Source organism: Cibotium barometz, chromosome 7 (assembly GCF_041138505.1).
Source record: "Cibotium barometz isolate CiBa-2024 chromosome 7, ASM4113850v1, whole genome shotgun sequence".
In the NCBI taxonomy this organism is placed as follows: domain Eukaryota; kingdom Viridiplantae; phylum Streptophyta; class Polypodiopsida; order Cyatheales; family Cibotiaceae; genus Cibotium; species Cibotium barometz.
The window spans coordinates 38615845-38636394 of NC_141052.1; the positions used below are offsets into that span (position 1 = coordinate 38615845).

The following is a 20550-nucleotide window of genomic DNA, read 5'->3' on the forward strand; positions in this document are numbered from 1 at the left end:
CGTGTAAAACCTTGAGAAAATCTGCAAATAAACAAAAGAGAGAGTAGAGAGAGAAGACACCACCCTAAGAGTCGGAATAGCCTTGGGCTGACCTCCCCTCCAAGTGATGAAACCCCTTGGAGAGTACGAGTTCTTAGAGCTAGAGAGCTCTCTTGTCTTTTTACATATCTCAACAATGAGAGAATATATTTCTTGCCCAAAAGCACTTGGGAAAAGCGCTTTAAAACTTACCTATAGCCCAAAAAGCATCTTTTTAATAATAAAATCCCTTCTCTTTTTAATATCTAAAAAGCTTTTAATCTTTTGCTTTTCAAAAGTTGGTCGCATCATTCCAAGCCTGCAAGGTTACCCTGTGTGTGCTGCTATCTTTCCATGTGGCAGTGCCACATCATTTTTTCCCTTTTGGGAGCATTGCATTGCATTTTTGCATGTCAGCAACTTGTATTTTGATGCTTCGGTGACAAGTATCCTACTAAGTGCATCTGCAACCTGGTTGCTAGAGCCCTTTCGGTATTGAATCTCAAATTGAACTCTTGCATGAGTTCAACCCATATAGATTTGTGACCTCTAAAATCTTCTTGGTCACAAATATACCTTAAGGAATGATGATCTATCCAAGCAACCAACTTAGATCCATAGAGATAATGTTTCCATTTCTTCAAAGCATGAATTATTGCTAGTAACTCTTTTTCTTGAGTCAAATATTGTATTTAGGCTATTGTGAGCTTTTTACTCTCAAAAGCAACCGGCCTTCCGTCTTGATAAAGAACTACATCAATGGCAAAATCACATGAATGGTTTGCTAGGATCTACCGAATGCATTCTCGTCTACCAAGAGGGAAAAAAAGCAAGGAGCAAGGAAAGCTTCAAGTGGGATTCGCTCATGCACATAAGAGAGTCGCATGCTTTCTATCCCTATCTCCCGAAGGATCCATGGCTTGCTTGAAAAGTCCCAACACCTTCACGTCTAGGATTCCAAACTTGCCAGATCAAGCTCTCATACCAATGTTGAGTCTCATCCATTCCGACCAAGGATCATCTGACATAGAACACGCTTAGAAGAAAGGCTTTAGGCTTAACTCCCAGCCATAGAGTCCATCCTGATTCACCCCTGAGCTAGATGCCATAGTTACACCCTAGAATAGTGCTCCCCCTGCAGTAAGACTTAGCATCCCATACCACACTCTACAGGTGTCCTTGCGATGAGAAATCCTATTGGGCCTTAGGCTACGAGTCAGACTAGATGATCGTGTCCTAGAACTATATCTTGGATTCATTTATATAGGAACCTAGGCCCTAAACTTAGCCTTTCTTTTATTACAAGTTCTTTTAATAACTATGCATCCTATTTAAAGCCTTCCTTCACTTAGTGTGAAGATGTCCCCTGGTGTAATATGCAGTAGAATTATGCGTAGGTGAAAGGATCCTGTCCACAAAGTCTAACACCGCCTTCTATATCCTGAGTTTCGTGAGTCTTTAGAAATCCGCTTTATCACTTCAAACTTAGAGAGAGAGAGAGAGAGAGAGAGAGAGAGAGAGAGAGAGAGAGAGAGAGAGAGAGAGAGATTTCTTTGAAGAGAATGACTGCAAGACTAACTTTGAGATTGTAGCTGACCCAAATGCAAGATCTTCAAAAGACTAAGCGTAGGGCTGGCTGCACACTATTGTAGAAGTGCCAATGATGACCAATCTCAATGCCAATGCACTCTTTCAAGGGGTTATAGGAGGACTGCAAACTGTGGCTGCGAGAAGGGCTTAATTGGGGACTGTTTCTATGGCTGTGAGGGACTGTATATGCATGTGTTTTCCTTCACACGAGAGGATAGAGAAGAAATGATAAGATGTTGTATATGCAAGCTAAGATGTGTTGCATTTTCTACAAGAGAGGAGCAGAGAGGGAGATGTGTTTCAGCCTGGAGATGCTCACTTGATAATCTGATTTGCTGAATGCTTGATCGACAATGATGATTGCTGAATGAACAAGTACAAAGTATTTAACCAAGCTCAGGCTCAATGACTTCTGCTTCGCCAACCACGTCTGGTTGTTGTTCACATGAAATATCAAAAACTTCTAGATCAACATATGGTTTTAACCAAGAAACATGGAAAACATCATGCATCGTCCAACTGTTACATAACTTTAACTTCATGGAGACATCACTTAGCTTCTGAACTATAAGAAAAGGTCCAAAACTACGGAAAGAAAGCTTGGGAGAACGCTTGCCCACTTGTTTCAATCTCTGTTTCATGATACGCAAATACACCCAATCTCCTACCTTGAAGTGAACATCTCGTCTAGATTTATTGGCATGTCTACTCTGTAAGCTTCCTCGGCTCTAGTCAAGCAGTCTTTGACTGACTCAATGATTTCGGAGAATGATTCCATCGTCATGTTAGCCTCTAGAGATGGAGACACCATTCTTGTCAAAAGAGAAGAGAAACGGTGACCAAAAGTTGCCTCATACGGAGTTTGTCCGACACGAGATGAATGAGTATCGTTTAAGATGGCTTGGACCCATAGAAGATAATGTTCCCATTCGGACTGATGGTCATGACAGTATGACTTGAGAACATTGAAGGGCCAACTAGTTATAGATTTTTGTATGGCCGTCTGTCTGTGGATGTAATGCACTAGACAACTGCAACTTGGTCCCAAAGTTCTCGAATAATGTCCTCCAAAAATGCAAGGTGAAATTGGAATGTGATGGTGCTAGGCAAACCACAAATGGGATACCAATGTTTGAGAAAAAGGCGGAGTACGTCCTTGGCAATGGCCGTATGCTGGCATGGGATGAGCATGCAGAACTTACTAAAGCAATCCACAATGGTAAAACACTAAGTGTTGCGAGATACGGTTGATGCTGGTATAGGCCCTAAAAAGTCCATAGAAATGTCGATAAAAGGTCCATCGCTCGGGAATAGGAAAAGGTTGACGTAAACCAGCGTTTTTCGTATGTGGAACCTTGACTTTTTAATAAATCTTACAAGTTTGAATATGGGAATAAACATCACGCCTCATATTTGGCCAATAAAAGGATCTTTCCAATTTCTCTAGGGTATTGTGGACACCTCTATGATCTCCAACTAAGAAGTCATGGGCATCATGGAGAAGAGCTCTGTGCTTTTCTCGAAGGACACATACGATTCTTGTAGAACAACCAATTGTTCTACATTGAATATTGGCCAGGCTCAAAATTGAGGGCCAAATTGTATCTTGTACCAAAATTTGCAGGATCGACATACTGATCTTTCATGCTATCCAAGTCTTTTCAAGAGATCTTGAGGATGGTAGACTCCTGCATGGTCTGGATGTTGGCCTTTCTACTAAGAGCATCTGCAAGGGTTATGCTTACCAGGGATGTACTCGATTATTCCTCCATTCTGTTGGAGATCTGACTCCATCTAGCTTGCCGATCACTCCACTGGGCACTTGGCAACGTCTGGAGCCACTTAACTGCTTGGTGGTCTAAAACCCGTCCCATAAAGAAAAGGCTTCCAATGTTTGAGCGCTATGACCACACTCAAAATCTCTTTGTCATAAACCGAATAATTCCTTTCGGCAACATCCAATTTCCGATTGTAGTAGGCCATGGGTCTATTGTCCTACTAAAGAACAGCTCCAATCGCTACATTGCTAGCACCGGTAATGACCTCAAAAGGTTCATCCCAAGATGCTAACTTCAAAATAGGTGCTTTTGAGGCTGCTTTCTAGAGTGCACAGAATGCATCAAGCGCCTTGCCTGTAACTGTCACTTCTTGCTGACGGGTTTTCACCCCCTTGAGCAAGTCGGTGAGAGGTGCTGCAAGGTTGGAAAACTAGTCAACATGTGTATCGTAGGCCTTGCAAAGACCCATGAATAAAAGGATCTCTTGCTCTCGGACGGTCGTAGGAATGTCCCAATCCATGATCTCTTGAACCTTAGTGGGGTCGAATCGAATCCTGGAGGAACTGATGATGTAGCCCAAGCATTGAACCTCTGTAACGTCGAAGATAGACTTTTTGGTGTTGATGTAGAGCCCATTATCTCGCAAAAGTTGTAAGACTTTCTCCACATCTTTCTCATGCTGCTCCGGAGTGGCTGAAAATATAAGTATGTCATCAAGAAATATGAAAACACACTTACCAATATGTACTGCGAATATCCTCGACATCATTTTATTGAAGGTTGCCGGTGCGTTGGTAAGCCCAAATGGCATGACTACGAGATCGTAGTGACCACGCTCTGTCCGAAAGCTGTTTTTGGAATGTCAACTTCAAAAATGCGGACCTAATGGTAACCACTTTTGAGATCCACCTTAGTGAAAAACTGTGCACCATTTAAATGCTCCAAAATGTACTCAATCCTGGGCATAGGAAACTTATTCTTGATTTGGTGAGTTTGTTTAATGTCGTGTAATCTACACAACGAAGTGTAGACTTGTCCTTCTTTTGGACGAAGAGGATGGGTGCAGCAAATGGTGACGAAGATGGCCGAACGAATCCAGCTTAGAGAGGCTGAGATAACTACTTTCTAGCTCAACCTCTAAAGTCTTGGAAAGACCTTAAGGAAACTTGCTAGAAGGTTATGTCCCAAGGACCAAGTCAATATGATGATCCTTAGGGACGAGAGGATGGGAGATTAGGTGGGAGATCGTCCCTAAGCATAATGTCATGATGTCGAGAAAGAAGATCGCCCAACTGAGGAACTGAAGATGAAGATGAGACAAGTGCTATCGCGACGAGATAGAAGATAAACATAAATCAATGCTTCTTCCGTTCCCTTGCGGATAGCTCGTCGGGCCTAGAGATGAGAAATCAAAGAAATGCCAATAATGCTCCTCTCCTCACACTCCAAAAGAGGCGAGATGATGAATTCTCGTTGAAATGAGGCCTTTTTGAACCTAAAAAGAAAATGGTTGTGCCTTTTGAGATATGTAGGTGCGGAGACCAGATCTAAACCCATCCACATCCAAATGATAGGGCACTAAGGTACAACTCATTTTGATAGTCAACTGGGAGAGATGGCGTCCTCAAAACTACCCATGTCAAAAGGACTACAAACCGGCGACACAACCATAAGCTCGAATCGGGCTTTTCTTTGCAAGCTTACCCTCACCCTCCTGCTTAGCATCAAATACCATGGATGGCATGGGATGCATAGAAGATAAGAGTTGAACTACGTTGGTGGTAGTAGGCAGTCCCAAACAAAGGGGCGGGAGATGCTGTGGCAACAATGGAAGAAGATTGCTTGAAGGCTTGCTCTGCTTGCCATTTCTGACAATCCTTCTTACCATGCCCTAATATATGGCAAAAGAAACAACGGTTCTCTGATACCAATGTAACATGCAACGGAATTATACGTAGATGAAAGGATCTTGTCACACAAAGTCTCACACCGCCTTCTGTATCTCGAGTTTCATGAGTCTTTAGCAATCCACTTTATCACTTCAAACTTTAAGAGATAGAGATCGGTACACAATATTGGGTCCCAATTACCCATTGAAGGAGCCCCTCTTTGCTAGCAATATTTCCTTTATTTCTTTCAAGAGAATGACTACAGCATTGACTTTGAGACCATAGTTGACCCAAACGCAAGACCTTCAAAAGACCAAGAGTAGAGCTGACTGCACACTGCTGTAGAAGCACCAATGATGACCAATCTCGATGCCAATACACTCTTCCAAGGGGCTATAGGAGGATTGCAATCTATGGTTGAGATAAGGGCTGAATTGGGAATTGTTTCTATGGTTGTGAGGGACTGTATATGCATGTGTTTTCCTTCACCCAAGAGGATGGAAAAGAAACGATGAGATGTTGTATATGCAAGTTGAGATGTGCTGCGTTTTCTGTAAGAGATGAGCAAAGACGGAGATGCGCTTCAGCCTAGAGATGATCGCTTGATAATCTGATTGCTCAATGGTTGATCGATGATGATGATGATTGCTGAATGAACAAGTGCAAAGAATTTATATGCATGAGAGGCTGGTCGGTTTGCTGTTGGCTTCCTACTACAACATGACTTGTTAAATATGCAATATATGCTGTTTATAATATATGCTAAGCAAAGGTTATATGCACATTAGATGAATGCTATGCAATGCAAACCATGACCTAATGCAAACCCTAAGGCTTCCAGACTGACTTCTACATGCATGAATGATTCTCTTCAAGTGGGTTAAGGGATTGGACTGTGACTGACCAACCTTCTATGGCTGATGAAGACCTACGTAGCTCGTTCCTAGGGCTCACAATGGGGCCACGGAATAAGACAAAATCATATCCTAAAGGATCCTAGTGATGTACAATGATGCACTGATGATGAGCCATCTTGTTACCATGCACTACACTGCAAAGTGCATGTGACACCTAGCCAGGCACCCCTCTAACCTAGGATTAACCCACCCTAGGTTAGGTGCCTACTGTGGACGTAACAAGAGAATCCTCGAGCTGCCCAACACTCTTCGCTTCATCACCTCAGCCGCGATTTCTTGGACCACGAGGTGGGCGTGGGCCCACTTTATGAGGAGGATAGCACATGCCTCGCCCCATAGCTCCCTCTCTCCTATCCCAACCTCCTCGGTCTCAGTCCTCCAATGGACCCTAGATTCCGGAGCTCCTCAGCAGCATTTCTTCTTGTTGGCATATATGGCAGGCTAGATGCAGAGAGGCCATTGATGCAACCGCTGCTCCACCCATGGAGACAATCCGCTCCATCCAGGCGGACATCATCCACACTTTGTGGGCATGATGGGAGCACCTCCTCATAGGCAATTCTAAGCAGATGCAGTAGTGTTGTGCAGCCTTCTAGCCCAGGCCCCTTCCTCACCAAGGGGAGTGATAGATCAACTTGGTGCTACAGCCCCCACTGTGGCTCCTCCATACCTTGCCTAACTGGAGCAGGAGGTACATCCTGTGAATCTGCCACCTGAGCGTTCTTCTTTTTCTTTTTTGGCCCCTTTCTTTTTCTGGGGAAATCTGTGGCAAAGGGGTATCCTGCAAATCCTGCACTAGTAAGGTCATCCTCTGTCCAAAGAGGGAACCATCAGAGCTTTGCAGCATAATGTGATCATCCTTGATATTAGGGTCAAGAGATAATGACCCTAGCACAAAAAAACTCCATCTGCTTTGACTGCCTGTGCAGCTGAAGAAGGCAACCCAGGATGAGGCAAAACCTCAATAACACTGTCAAATGCAGTGCCTGTACTAAAAAGAAGGCTGTGATACAGCTGCAAGCCCTGGGAATCGGAAGAAGAGAAAAATATTTTCTTTTTCCAGTGGATCGAAACCCAGAGTGAGGGGAGATGAGAAAATTGTTTGGACCTCAGTGCAAGTGGGCAGGCTTCTTGCAAGAATAAGGGAAGCGATCTCTAACCACCTGGAAGAAACCTCTACCCAAGAGTTGGATATCTGTTATGTTGTGTGCCAAAGACTCAATAGAAGAGAAGCAACCATCCAAGCTCTTGCTTGGGATCTCGAAGGGTTCCCAAGCAATGAGCACTGTTTGGCTTTGAATGTCAGTGTCTTTCTGGAGGGGCAGCTTGTCTTTGGAGAAGATAATCGTTTTCCTAGCTGGTGGAAGAGGTGGAGAAGGCAGAGGCTGCCACAATGTCAATCTAATGCAAAAGGCCAAGGAGAATTTTGCTCAATTCAATTCTAAGAGCTGCTCACTCTCTACAAATTTGCTCTTTTCCACATAATTCGCTTGCAGATCCTATCCTTCCAGCTGCCTATCCCCCTCTCCAATATAGCTGGAGGGCATCCGGTTACCTTCTGTCGAAAAACAATTGATATGCCCCATCTCTCTGCACGTCTTCTTGCCAGTTGCTGGGGTTAGAGCTTCTTCTCCCCAGCTGCTAGCATTAGAGGGCTGCTCGCATGATGGTCACCTGTAGCGTGCATGTGTATGTCACGACCACCTGAAGACCTAATCTTCAAGACCTACAAGGGAAGACAGGTTCCCCTGGCTGAGTGAACAACCTTGCCAAGGAAACAGCAGATGCATTACTCCCTTGCAGAGTAACATCTACTATATCTTAAGTGTGAAGGAGAAACTCATGGAAAATTTCCACAGCAACAGCCCTCCTGGAGATGATCTATTTTAAAAATTATGTAGTAGTGATTTGATTTTTTGAATAAAATAATCTATTTATTGAATATATATGAAACAGGTTATAATTACGGATAGTATATTTATTTGTTTGTTATATTTAAATTCAAAGGCATAATGATATCATTGATATGACAAAGCTAATGAATACATTGTCATATCCTGTTCAATATCATCACAAAGGTAAATAATCTTACAAAGACAATGAATACACTTGTCATATCCTGTTCAATATTATCACAATGGTAAATAATACTACATGGCAAAAATGCTTACATGTAAAACCTGATCTCTATGATTTATCCCTCATTTTGTGACACGTTCTAAACTAGTACAACCAGAAGCACTAAAAAACCTTAGTCTGGTAACACCAGGTCCTTGGCATGACCAAAAATGAATAGAATGTTTTAAAAACTTTTTCACTCAGTGCACCAACTGTGGCAAAAACACCTTACACCTGCTATGAGTCTGCATGATGCCAAAACTGCTATGAGGAGACCCTGGAGGAGACTCTAAATCTGCTTCATCGTAGACTACACACATGAGATAGAGTCCATGAGGGGGTGCAGTTGGTGCATAATTTGCAAGTAATTTACGACACCGAGAAGCTAGAATTCCATGTGCAGCTGATGAAGGCACCAGCTCTTTTCCAATTTCAAGGAGCAAGCCTACCTGCATATAAGCCAGGAGTTATAAAATGCATCTCTTGTCTATATTCATTGTTCAACCCAAATGACTTGAAAATGTTTCATATTTCTCCTCAAATTTGATTTCAAAGTGATGGTCTGAAAAGAGGCAGTCAAAACTGTAATCTTCAAGATTTTCACACTTTGATGCATCCAACTTGTGCCATGCTGTCATTACATCCACCTCAAAAGTAGATGTGAGCCATACGGAAGAGAACACCTGTTTAAATTGTACCCAAGTAGATGGTGCTATGCCCTGCAAAAGAAGAGTAGACTACCACTGCAATGCATTGCCTTTGAGAAAAGTCGCAGCTTTTCTCACCTTAGAGGACTCCGTGTAATTACCACCAAAAAAAGCAGCATCGAACTGCTGTAAAAAGGTAAGTGCTTTTAACTTATCTTTGGCCCCACTGAATGTATCAAATTTCACAGCAGCTCCCCCTTCCTTATAATCCTTCGCCTTACCCATATGCGTTAGATTATCGTAAGGAAAAGGCTTCACAAGATTGCTACCCCCAGCATTCTGTCAGAATACGCAGCGGAGATGATGACCAGATCTAGGAACACGAGTAAAAAACGCAGGCAGAAAAACAGCACAAGAGAGAGAGAGAGAGAGAAGTAGGCGTGTAACTCTGCTCTGATATACACAAGAAAATCCCGATATGATACAATGAGTGGTATGGGAGTGGGGGCCTATTTATATGGCCCCACATGTGCAGTCGGCCTGCTGAAAAAGGCTCCACGACTGCATCTACAGTCGGCCAGCAACATGTAGCCAGTCGGCCAGCTCTGAGGATCCACGACTGCATCAAGTACAGTCGGCCAGCTCCAATACACACATCTGATGTAGTCGGCCAGCAAATGGATCCTCCTGCCAACTCAGGGCTGCCTCCCAAGTCACAGAAAAATGGGAAAAATAGGAAAAAAATGCGGAGAGTGGGAGAAAATGATAAAACACCTCATAAGGGCGGGCACACCCACAACAAAGGCCCTGGTGTATAAAACTAGACAGGAGATGACTTCTAACACCCCCTCTCAGCTCCTGGCTGTGAAACCAACCACTGGGAGCTGGGGTGCCGCCTGAGCAAATCCTGAGAGAGCGACTTCGTGAAAAGGTCCACCGTACTGTCCTCCGTCGAACAGAACTCTAGCAAGATGTCATCAACGACGATCTGTTCACGAACAAAGTGCCTCTGGATGACCATGGGTTCCTCCAGTGGAAGCCCAAACCTGCAATGCAACCTCTGCAACCGCACCACCTCACGAGCAGCATCACAAACAGCCCCGTACTCTGCCTCTGTACTCGACAAGGCAAAAGATGACTGTCTCTTACTGCTCCAAAAACCTGCTCCTGGGCCTGAAGTAGATCCCCTCGTGTCCGGATCTCCTCCCCAAACCGAGTCACTCCAATCGTGGAGTCGGACTCCATCCAACAATCCCCCTCCTGTGTACAAGAGTCCCTGATCCTTCGCATGCCGCAGAAACCACAGGAAATGCAATCCTGCCTCCCAAAGAGTCATCCGCAACCATGAGCTCAACTGCCTCATCAGGAAGCTCCCGTCCAATCTGGTGTCCATCAACCAGATCAATGAACCATACAGCTTCCGAGTCACAGAGACATCACACTGCTCACAAGGATCAACACCTGTTACAGTGCACAAACAAGTCCTGGAAACCTGATGAAACCTGTCAACCACCCCCTCTGAATCCGGAACCACAAAGCGTGGAGAAACCGCCTCCTTCTGCAAGTAATCACCGGCCACCTGCCTGGCTTTCCGAAAGGTCCCCGTGGAAAGAACTTCCTCATCTACTGGAGGTTCTTTGTCCCGAACACGACGAGACATCAGAGCATAAGTGACCTGTTCAGTTTCCTCTGACTCACGAACACAAGAACCACCAACATCAGTACTGGAAAGTTCCTGCCACCCAACTGCTGCCATCTACTGGTAAGCTATCCACCATCTGGTCCCGGAAAGCCTGTACCTGCAGCGTATCCACACACAAGTGGCCATTACCAGACTGCCACTCATCACAAACCTGAGGACCTGGGAGAGAGAGTGCTGAAAGCTTGTAAACTCCATTCTCCACTCCGCCTTCCCAAACCACTTGGCCTGTTGCTTTGTCTCGAAGAGCAACAAAATGCTCATCAAACTCCACCCGTACGCCAGTCTTGCAAACCTGATGCACTGACAACAGATGAAAACCAAGTGCCGGAACATACAACACCTGGGAGGAATGCTTCCCCCCTCTGCCATCGGGAACTATCTCCATCCTGCCCTCACTGTGAACTGGGATAGTGGACGTATCCCCAGTAAGAATATGACCAGAAAGACTGCAGAGATCCTGTAAACCGGAACGGGAAGGAGTCATGTGCCTGGAAGCACCACTATCGAGAATCCACTCCCGAGTATCCGTTGCGGAGAGTCCTCCAATCTCCTCCCTGCCTGAAGAAAATAAAACATCGGTGTCCATCACCTCCAGGTGCACAAAAGCCGGAGTCCTCATGATTGCTACTGACGGAATCTTCACCCTTCTCGGTCTTCCGCTTGGGACACTGCCTCCAATAGTGGCCTTTCTCACCACAATCATTACAAGTCCTCTTTGCCTTCAGTTTCTCGCGGTCAGCATCGGACTTCTTCTCAAAAGACTTCTCCGATGAAGCCTTCCCTTTGCCCGAGTTACGGCCTTTCGACCGTTGGCCAGTTAAGGCCTCCGGACCTCCACCCTGAGGAGGGTTCGTGAATCGTTCCTCCTGGTCCAGGACCATGGGCACAAGCTCCTCCCATGTGATGGTGCTGAGCCTGCCACTGGTAATCAACGACGAGTAAAATGCTGAGTACAAAGAGGGCAAGTGTGACAGCAACGTTATGGCCAGGTCCTCTGACGATATCTCCTTCCCAGCCTGAAGAACTTCCTGCTGAAGAGCTTGCAGCTTGTTAATATGCTCCCGCATCGTCGACGACTTTGCAGGGCTCATAACCCGCATCTGTACTTCCAAGGAAATCCTCTTCATGGGCGATACCCTGTTGTAAAGTGAGGCCAAATGCTGCCATATACCTCTGGCCAGCGTCATATGCTTTACATGATTGATTACCTGTGGTGTGCAGTTGAGGAAAATAAACGAACGGACCTTGGCGTTGACACGATCCCACATCTGTGTCTGGGCCTCCCGGTCCTTTCGGGTTGACGGTAACTCCCCTTCCTCTACTTCCGGCCATGGAACACCAACAACGACGAAATCAGCGAGGTCATAAGACTCCAGAACAGATTCCATCATAACCTTCCATATGCCGTAGTTGCTCCCGTCCAACTGACGGTCCACCGGGAACGTGGGGAGTGTCGGGATCTTCACATGTCTCTCGGCCATCTCAAACAGATCTGCCATTGCGGGGATGTACTCTGAATAGGGTGGGTGGGTGGGAACAAAGAAGAACTAAAACCTGCAAGTGGCTGTCCAGCAAATCAGCCCGCCTTCCTCTTGCTTCTCCTCTTCCCGATCAGTCCACCAATCAGCCACAAAACAGTCCCCCTCTTGCTCACACAAATCCCAAGAACTATCTAGAGCCTATGTCAGAATACGAAGCGGAGATGATGATCAGATCTGGGAACACACGAGCAAAAAACGCAGGCAGAAAAACAGCACAAGAGAGAGAGAGAGAAGTAGGCGTGTAACTCTGCTCTGATATACACAAGAAAATCCCGATATGATACAATGAGTGGTATGGGGGTGGGGGCCTATTTATATGCCCCCACATGTGCAGTCGGCTTGCTGAAAAAGGCTCCACGACTGCATCTACAGTCGGCCAGCAGCATGTAGCCAGTCGGCCAGCTCTGAGGGTCCACGACTGCATCAAGTACAGTCGGCCAGCTCCAATACACACATCTGATGTAGTCGGCCAGCAAATGGATCCTCCTGCCAACTCAGGGCTGCCTCCCAAGCCACAGAAAAATGGAAAAAATAGGGAAAAAATGCAGAGAGTGGGGAAAAATGATAAAACACCTCATAAGGGCGGGCACACCCACAACAAAGGCCCTGGTGTATAAAACTAGACAGGAGATGACTTCTAACACATTCATGCCCATCATAGAGTCAACATTACCAATTCCCACACCTGGCATGCCATACATTCCAGCCATGTTTCCAAACATACCATTATGCATACCGGGCTGCATGCCCCCATACATATTTGCTTGCTTTCCAGGTTGAATGCCTCCAAACATGTTTCCTTGCATTCCGGACTGCATACCACCATACATATTCCCTTGCATCCTAGGCTGAAAATTTGCTCCAAAAGTCCCTTGCATACCCATGCCTCCCTTAGGATAACCCCCAGTCATGGATTGGAACACAGAGCCACCACCAAAATAACCTGGATGCATAGACTGCTGAGGAATAGATGGCTGTCCGAAAAAGGAACTCTGAGAGTTAGCACCAAAAGCATGTTGCATGTTCGGAAACTGTCCAAAAGATGGATCCTGTGGGAAGGCACCACTATGACCCTGAGGAAGGTTCTTAGAACGCACCTTCTTCTTCTTCTTGTCAGGCTCAGAACAGGATCTCATAAATTCAGCAAACTTCTCACTTTGTGTGAGCTGCATAAACACATCCATCACACCGGCCAAACGATTTTTAAACTGAGCATCATCTTCCTCTTTACTAGGCATATCTTTTGGCTCTGTTACATCCTCATATTGCTCATCATCTGCAGCCTGTTCACCTGCAAGAATATCCTCAGATTCATTTCTCTCAGGAGAGGTCTCTTGCTCTTCCTCTTCATTATAAAAATATTCGTCTTCTGTATTAGACATGTTGCTGAATTTTTCAGCGATGATTTTCCTCGAGTCAACCACGAGCTCACCCCCTTAAGAAAGTTGATGATGGGTCCCGGCAACGGAACCTTGAAACCGGCCTCTGGTAGAAACCAAAGTGCCGTAGACTAGCAGTCACCCTTCCACTTGTAGTCCAAATAAGAAACAAAAATTAACTGGAGCTAGAGTCCCCCAAAACTGAAATGACATCGACACATGTTGGCCCCAAAACTTGGCGCCCCTTTTGGTATTTCTTTATTCAAATTCAAAGAGATGTGAAACGGAGTACAACAAAACCAGCCAGGAGAATACACCTATATGTCCAATCTGGCAGCCCACAAGACCTCTTAGCACAGAGGATTCACACACAGATTTGTGTCCCACAAAAGCAACACTCTGTGCTTCCCTCTGATCAGCCAAGACAATTCAGCAGGGCAGCCTTGAGCACACATCTGGCATATTCCATATACATGGTTCCACAACTCAGTTCACATATACCTCCACTGTCCAACCTCTGTTTCCACCCTTTCAATCTGCCATACCTCTCCTCTTACAAGGGGCCAGAAAAAACAACTCTACAGCAGACATAAGCCAATGGAAAGAAAGAAGTTCAGAGCTTACCAATTCAGTGCGTGGTACTGCACTCGTGAGGCCAATCGTACCAATCTGTACTTGCAAGAAACTATCTGTACTTTCCTCCCTGCAACCACTTGACTGATGCACCAACTAAGCTCTGGTAAAGCACTGCCTGCAACTAGAAATGCACCGCCCACTACTGTTCAGAATTGAAACCAGCTGTACATGTCCATACAGGTCAGTAAAACCCTACTGTACCTGTCCCGTACAATCTCTGCAGCCGCCTGTACCGTACAGATCAGTACCTGCACAGCAACCGCCTGCTGTCTGTTCCTGTCAACGCAGCCTGAATCTGTACTTGTCCGTACACCTGTACCTGCAATCGTACAGCAGCCACGTGGACTGTACCTGCAGTTGACGACTGTTCCTGCCTGCAAAACAGAACTGCAGCCGCCTGTACTCTGGTCGTCAGCGCCGCCTGCAACCACAGCCGTCACCTGTTCTGTACAGCCAGCAGTCTTTAGGTCTGTACGGCCAATACTGTACGGGCACTTCTGCATGCAGCCAAAAACCAGCAGCAACCAATCGACCCTCTTCTTCTCAACGCATGAAGCTTGCACGACTCTCAAAAAGCAAGAGAGAGAGAGAGAGAGATGAGGGAGGCGTGTACCAAAAGTGAAGTTTCCTCCCTCCAAAAATATCCTAAGGCCCAAACTTTAATGTTTATTAAAGTTTCCTAGGGGCCACCCATGGTTAGAACATTAAAAATATTAATGTTCTTGGTCCCCCTTCACACCTAGAGATGTCCACACATCATTCCCTTTGTCCGGGCACCCCAAATATGAATCATTTAATATTTATTTTGCTCAGCAACCACCATGCCCACACTTGTGCTGTTCCATTTTCACAGGGTCATGACAACTACTGTGAGGGGAAAGGTGGCTTAGAATTAAGGTAAGAAAAAGCGAAAGATAGAGGGGAGGAGGTGGGGCATGGGAAGCAAATGTGGGAGTATGGCTAGAGAGAGCGGTTCAGGCAAAAGCCATGTTAGCTATCAATTGTTTGGCACTCTCATTCATAACGAATTATTAGGCATCTGGTAACGGTAGCTCCCACAAGGGCTACTTGGGAAAGACAAGGATGGTCTCATAAGAATGTCAGCACCATGCATACTACAACTTCCAACCTTGAGATCTTTGTTTTCTAGAAAAAGAGGTATGAGAGATACTTCCTTGAAAGGGAAATTTTATATAACAAAGCTATAAATTTCTCTCACAGCTGCTCAGTTTTTAGTCTCGCTCAGTTTCGGTCACTCAGTGTTTTGACTGCCTCGTCTGAAAAGGAGAGCATTATGGCTCACCCAATATGCAAATACGGTCCCCATTTGCATGTAGCCTATTAGGCAGAGTACGCATGAGAGAGAGAGAGAGAGAGAGAGAGAGAGAGTAAAATGTGACTTTTCAAAATACAAAACAAGAGCTAAAGAAAGAGAGACCAACCATATTTCGCACTTGTTTGTTAAAAAATCCGCTCCCTTCAACTTCAAATAGCAAAGATGATTCCTGAAAGAAAAACTACCACCACCTTTAAGTGCTCCAAAACAATGGTTTCATTGTCTCATTTCCATGATCACAATTGTGTTACAAACTTATTTAGAAATGCTAGGGAGTAACTAAGGCTCAATACTGAATGAACCGTTCCCACTAAAGGTTGCCAGTCTACACTTGACAGGCAGTGGTCCCCTTTGATGGGCTAAGAGATGGTTCGGCATAACATATCATGCATAACATACCTTTTCAATAACTTCGAATCTGTAGATCTTCCTCACAAATCCCCCTTTGATGACCTGTTTAGAAGCATTGGCAAATGCTGTGAAGTCGTGCTCCCCTACGAAACATCTTGCTGCCTCTCTCATGGCATTGATGTTTAGACTCTGACGGACATGAAGAGCGTAGCGCAACTGAAACGGGTCCCTGATTTGATTGCAGTATGCTTTGTACTGATATATCTTCTTCTTGGCTAAGTGACGTGCATGGAACTGTTTCTGCACAGCAGCAACTTCCCTTACCCGTATATCACTTGGAAGCACACCATTAAGAGAAAAATGGAAGCTTTGCAGCTCTTTCAGTCGAAAAGGTGTGTGGAAATGAGCCACCTGCTGGGAAGACCACAAACTGTCTTGTCAGAACAACTTACCCACGTACAAGATGTATCTCTTTCTTGTACAGTAAAACAATGGCAATCACATCGTCTAGACAATATGAAAAATGACATATTCTAGAGCATGTGATGAAATTATCTAATAAAGTATTCCTAAGGCCTTGTGGCACCGCCCAGTCCTATGTAGATTGCCTTGTCATGTGACTGTAATGTGAGCAGCCCAAGGTGTAGCCAGTAGGGTGCCTGAGGCCAAGCAAGGGTGGGCACCTACGTGGAGACCGAATTCCGATATGCTGGTTCGTCCCTTGAGGGACACAACCAACGTGAGCAGCCCAGCCTAGCCAACAGGGTGCCCAAAGCCACAACCAAGGTGGGCACCTCCACGGCACCCAAGTTCACACTGGCTGTATGGACACAAGCAGCATGCTGCTGGCCTTCCATACTGGTTGGCCCAGCATGCAGCCTTGTGGGTCTGTTGCAAATGATGGGATGACCTAACACTTTCAAGTGGCTGCACTTGGAGGTTAATCAAAGCTCCTTGGCAGCTGACAGTTAGAAAGCATTCTAACATCTTTGCCTATATTCTGAATAGCTTAAGTAGGTGTGAATGTCTCCTGCCATACTCCTATGACCAACTGCCATACTCCTATTCTGAATAGCTTAAGTAGGCGTGAACGTCTCCTGCCATACTCCCATGGCTTAGCGAACACAGCATATGACATTTCACATTTTTGCAAAAACTAAGAATATTACGTGAAATTAACACACAAGGCACAAAACATAAGACAAGGGGTTTCATATATCTTTTACATTACATAGAAGTTCAATGTGCTTGCCTGGCCCAAGGCATGAACACCAGTGTCCGTACGACTTGCTCCCACCAATAGTGTGGTTTCTTTCGACAGCTTTGTGACCTTTGTTAAAGCTTTCTGAAGCATTAATTGCACAGTTGCAGGTTTCTGTTGTAACTGCCACCCTGCATCTCATTCATAAACGCAGACATTGAACACTCTCTCTCTCTCTCTCTCTCTCTCTCTCTCTCTCTCTCTCTCTCTCTTACACAGCAGATACGGGCTCGACATCAGCACCATATCCAGGAGCGGCTAGCTCACTTACACCCGGAGATCATGCTCCGAGGTATTTTTGCCTCGCCATCGCCTATGTATCACATATTACACCCCCATTATGGTACTGGTTGGAGCTACACAGATCTGCATTGCATTCTTGTATACCCTACCCTACGCATATAGGTTGCATACTGAGCCTCTAGCAGTGGTGCTCCATGCATCACACCCCCCCACTAGCTCAGTACTTTCATACTTTATTTCATATTCATTTTGTCCTTTTTTTTTTCTGGACATCCAGAAGACATTGACAGTTGTACATTGATTTGTCTCATAGGTTGAGTTCGGCCTCTAGTAGACGTTAATACAGCTTTCTCTCTCTCTCTCTCTCTCTCTCTCTCTCTCTCTCTCTCTCTCTCTCTCTCTCTCTCTCTGTGTCTGTGGATGATATGCGAGCCTTATGCTCTTTGTACATGGATCAGCTTAAGCATTTTAGCTTTTTCATTTTCTTTCATTTTAGTACCCATGATGATGTAATTCATGGACATGATGTAACCCTTTTGGTCTCATAGGTCATTTTGGCCTTTTGTAAACGTTAATATAACTCTCTCTCTCTCTCTCTCTCTCTCAGTTTTTCTAGATAAGGTTTTTGTCACATCCACAACATGTGGACACATGCTTAATCCCCAATTTTGGCTATGATTAGGAACCTTTTCAAGTATTGTCCAACCAAGATTAATGCTAGGGATTTTACCCAAGGCAGTTAGGGCACGAGGACATTTTGGCATTTAATATGTACCTCTGCTGGCCAACTGCAGGTAGGGGTATCTGGGAGCCCTATAAATAGGCAAGCTCATTCCCTTTTGTAACCATCTGATCCCACGTTTGTGGGACAAGTCATAGGCTTAGGTATTACCTTTTGGAGGCCATGTTGGCTAGGATCTATGTACATATTGATAAATATATACAGAAAACACTATTACAGCAACATCTCTTTCTCTTTTTGTTATTCATTTCAAGCCCTATTTCACTGGCAAATGAGGCATGGGCTAATTGAAGAATTGTCTGGATAGTCTATAATGGAGGTCCTAACAATAAAATGGATGGTAGAAAAGGATCTACTAGGAGCAGAGTCTCCACATACACATGACAATGACAATCTCTCTCAACTTGTTCAGATCACTTTTTCTTCAATCACCTAACTCTTTCCACGTCACCAGCCATCTATTCTATGAAATCGATAATTCAAGTATGTAGAACCTGGTGTGCTTCTCCCTCATTAACTATGATGACTAGTGTGATCATCGTCCTCCATGTTCAGGTATATTCTATTATTGTTATTATTATCCATGAATTGTGGTGATCTTGGAGGCACAATATTGTGCCAAGGGGCATGAGTTACAGGCGACAGTGTATCAGGGTTTTGTAGGTTCTGAACAACTGCTAGGGTTTGGCATAGCTACACTTGGGAGATTAATTCTCGCAGCACAAGATAGCACTTGTAAAAGGATCACTTCCTAATCTGGTCATATAGTTGAGTGAACATCAGTTGGTGCTGGGCTAGTATGCATATGCAATGAGAGCAAGTGGTTGATGCCTCAAGGTTTTTCTAGAGGGATCCATGCGTGACCCATACATCACTACCAAGAGGGGAGGTTTGACTGTCCCCTGTGGAGCATGGTGTCCTTACACAAACTGGATTCCATGGATTCATACGAGTTACCAGGAGAGTGATTGCCTTACGTGATCCTTGCAAACCCTTGCAGTAACTTGCCTTGATTGTAGTGGATGTTTAGCAGTAGTTATTGTTGCAGACGCAGTAATAAGTGTAAGCGAATAGTCCGTCTCGATAAAGTGAATGCATGTGGGCTATAAATGCCTACAAAGGGGGTGACAATCTTGCATGCATTGATCAAATAATTGTTGCAGTAAACTACTGTTTCTTGGACAATTTAGATGCATTAAGAACTTGGATACCATGTGCAGTAGTTGAATGCATTATGATCATTGCAATTTGCCTAGGAAAGTGCTCAAAAAGTTGCCTTGACCACACACAGTAAGAAAAACATTGAGGTCTAGGACCCAAATCATGGCCTCCACCTTAGGAACACCTATCAAAAGGAAGAAAGTGGGAGAAGGAGATCCGTATGCCATACAGGATCTTTATAAATCCAGAGAAAGTTTCATAGACAAAGAAATATTGCAAGTAATGGGAAGCAGCATCCTCGAGTTTCATTTTTGGGACCCTCTAACATAGACCAAGTATGCGTGTTCCCACACTTAACAAATTATTGAGCTGCCACCATGGGGCATCGATCTGCAAAGATGGTGTGTGGCAATTGTCACATTTGACCAGAGGACAAGTGAGGAAACGTTCAGTAAGTTAGGCAAAGAGAAAGATAAGAAAACCATTAGTTTGACCCCATAATTAATCAGGCAAGCTCTCAACTTACCAATAGTCTGCAAGGAATGGGATTTCAAAAGGATAAGCAGACATGCTAAGAAAAAGGAGTGCTTTAAGTCAGATAAGCCCCATTGGGAGGAAGTGTTGTAGGTCTAGCTAATTATGCCAAAGCCCCATTGGGAGGAAGTTTTGTAGCTCTAGCTAATTATGCCTTACAGGTCATATTATGCTTACTTTTCATTCTACAAGCCACATAGGACCACCTAGGTAGATGTGGGTGTGCTGACCAAGTCCCATAAATCCCTCAAGACTCCTAATGCAGAACATGCCAAGGAGAATTTCATAGAATTAATCATGTTTGAAATGACAAGAGTATACAAGATGAAGAAAAAAAAGGAGCCATACCTCGGCATAGCCCCCCTTCTAACCCAAGTTATCAAGGGCTGGATGTAGCGGATTAGCTACCTCGTCCCATGCTCAGACCATAGGCTACCATCACTGAAGAGAAGAGCCCAAGCTGTTAGAAGTCATCTCCTGTCTATTTGTATACACCAGGGCCTTTGTTGTGGGTGTGCCCGCCCTTATGAGGTGTTTTATCATTTTTCCACACTCCCCGTATTTTTTCCCATTTTTCCTAGTGGTGGGAGGGTTGCCAGAGGATGCCAGGTGCACTCCAGTGCTGGCCGACTGGATGTTCATCAGTCGTGGGCTACAGGGCTGCTGGCCGACTGCATTTATGCAGTCGTGGGACTTTTTCTTCAGTC

At 44.9% G+C, this 20550-nt stretch overlaps 1 protein-coding gene across 2 annotated transcripts in view; it reads right to left on the bottom strand.

The window, feature by feature from the left end:
* Nucleotides 1–8216: 8216 nt before the first annotated feature.
* Nucleotides 8217–20550, bottom strand: part of LOC147636973 (Pseudouridine synthase family protein) — a 45829-nt gene continuing 33495 nt past the window's right edge. The window contains exons 2-5 of one of the 2 annotated variants that reach the window (XM_086800573.1): nucleotides 17155–17294; nucleotides 15951–16313; nucleotides 15658–15720; nucleotides 8217–8759 (exon numbers count right to left, since the gene is read on the bottom strand). In XM_086800573.1, coding sequence (XP_086656699.1) covers nucleotides 8511–8759; nucleotides 15658–15720; nucleotides 15951–16313; nucleotides 17155–17294 — 815 coding nt within the window. In that variant the 3' untranslated portion in view covers nucleotides 8217–8510. The remainder of the gene's footprint in view (nucleotides 8760–15657; nucleotides 15721–15950; nucleotides 16314–17154; nucleotides 17295–20550) is intronic. The other variant, XM_086800574.1, reaches the window with a different exon arrangement.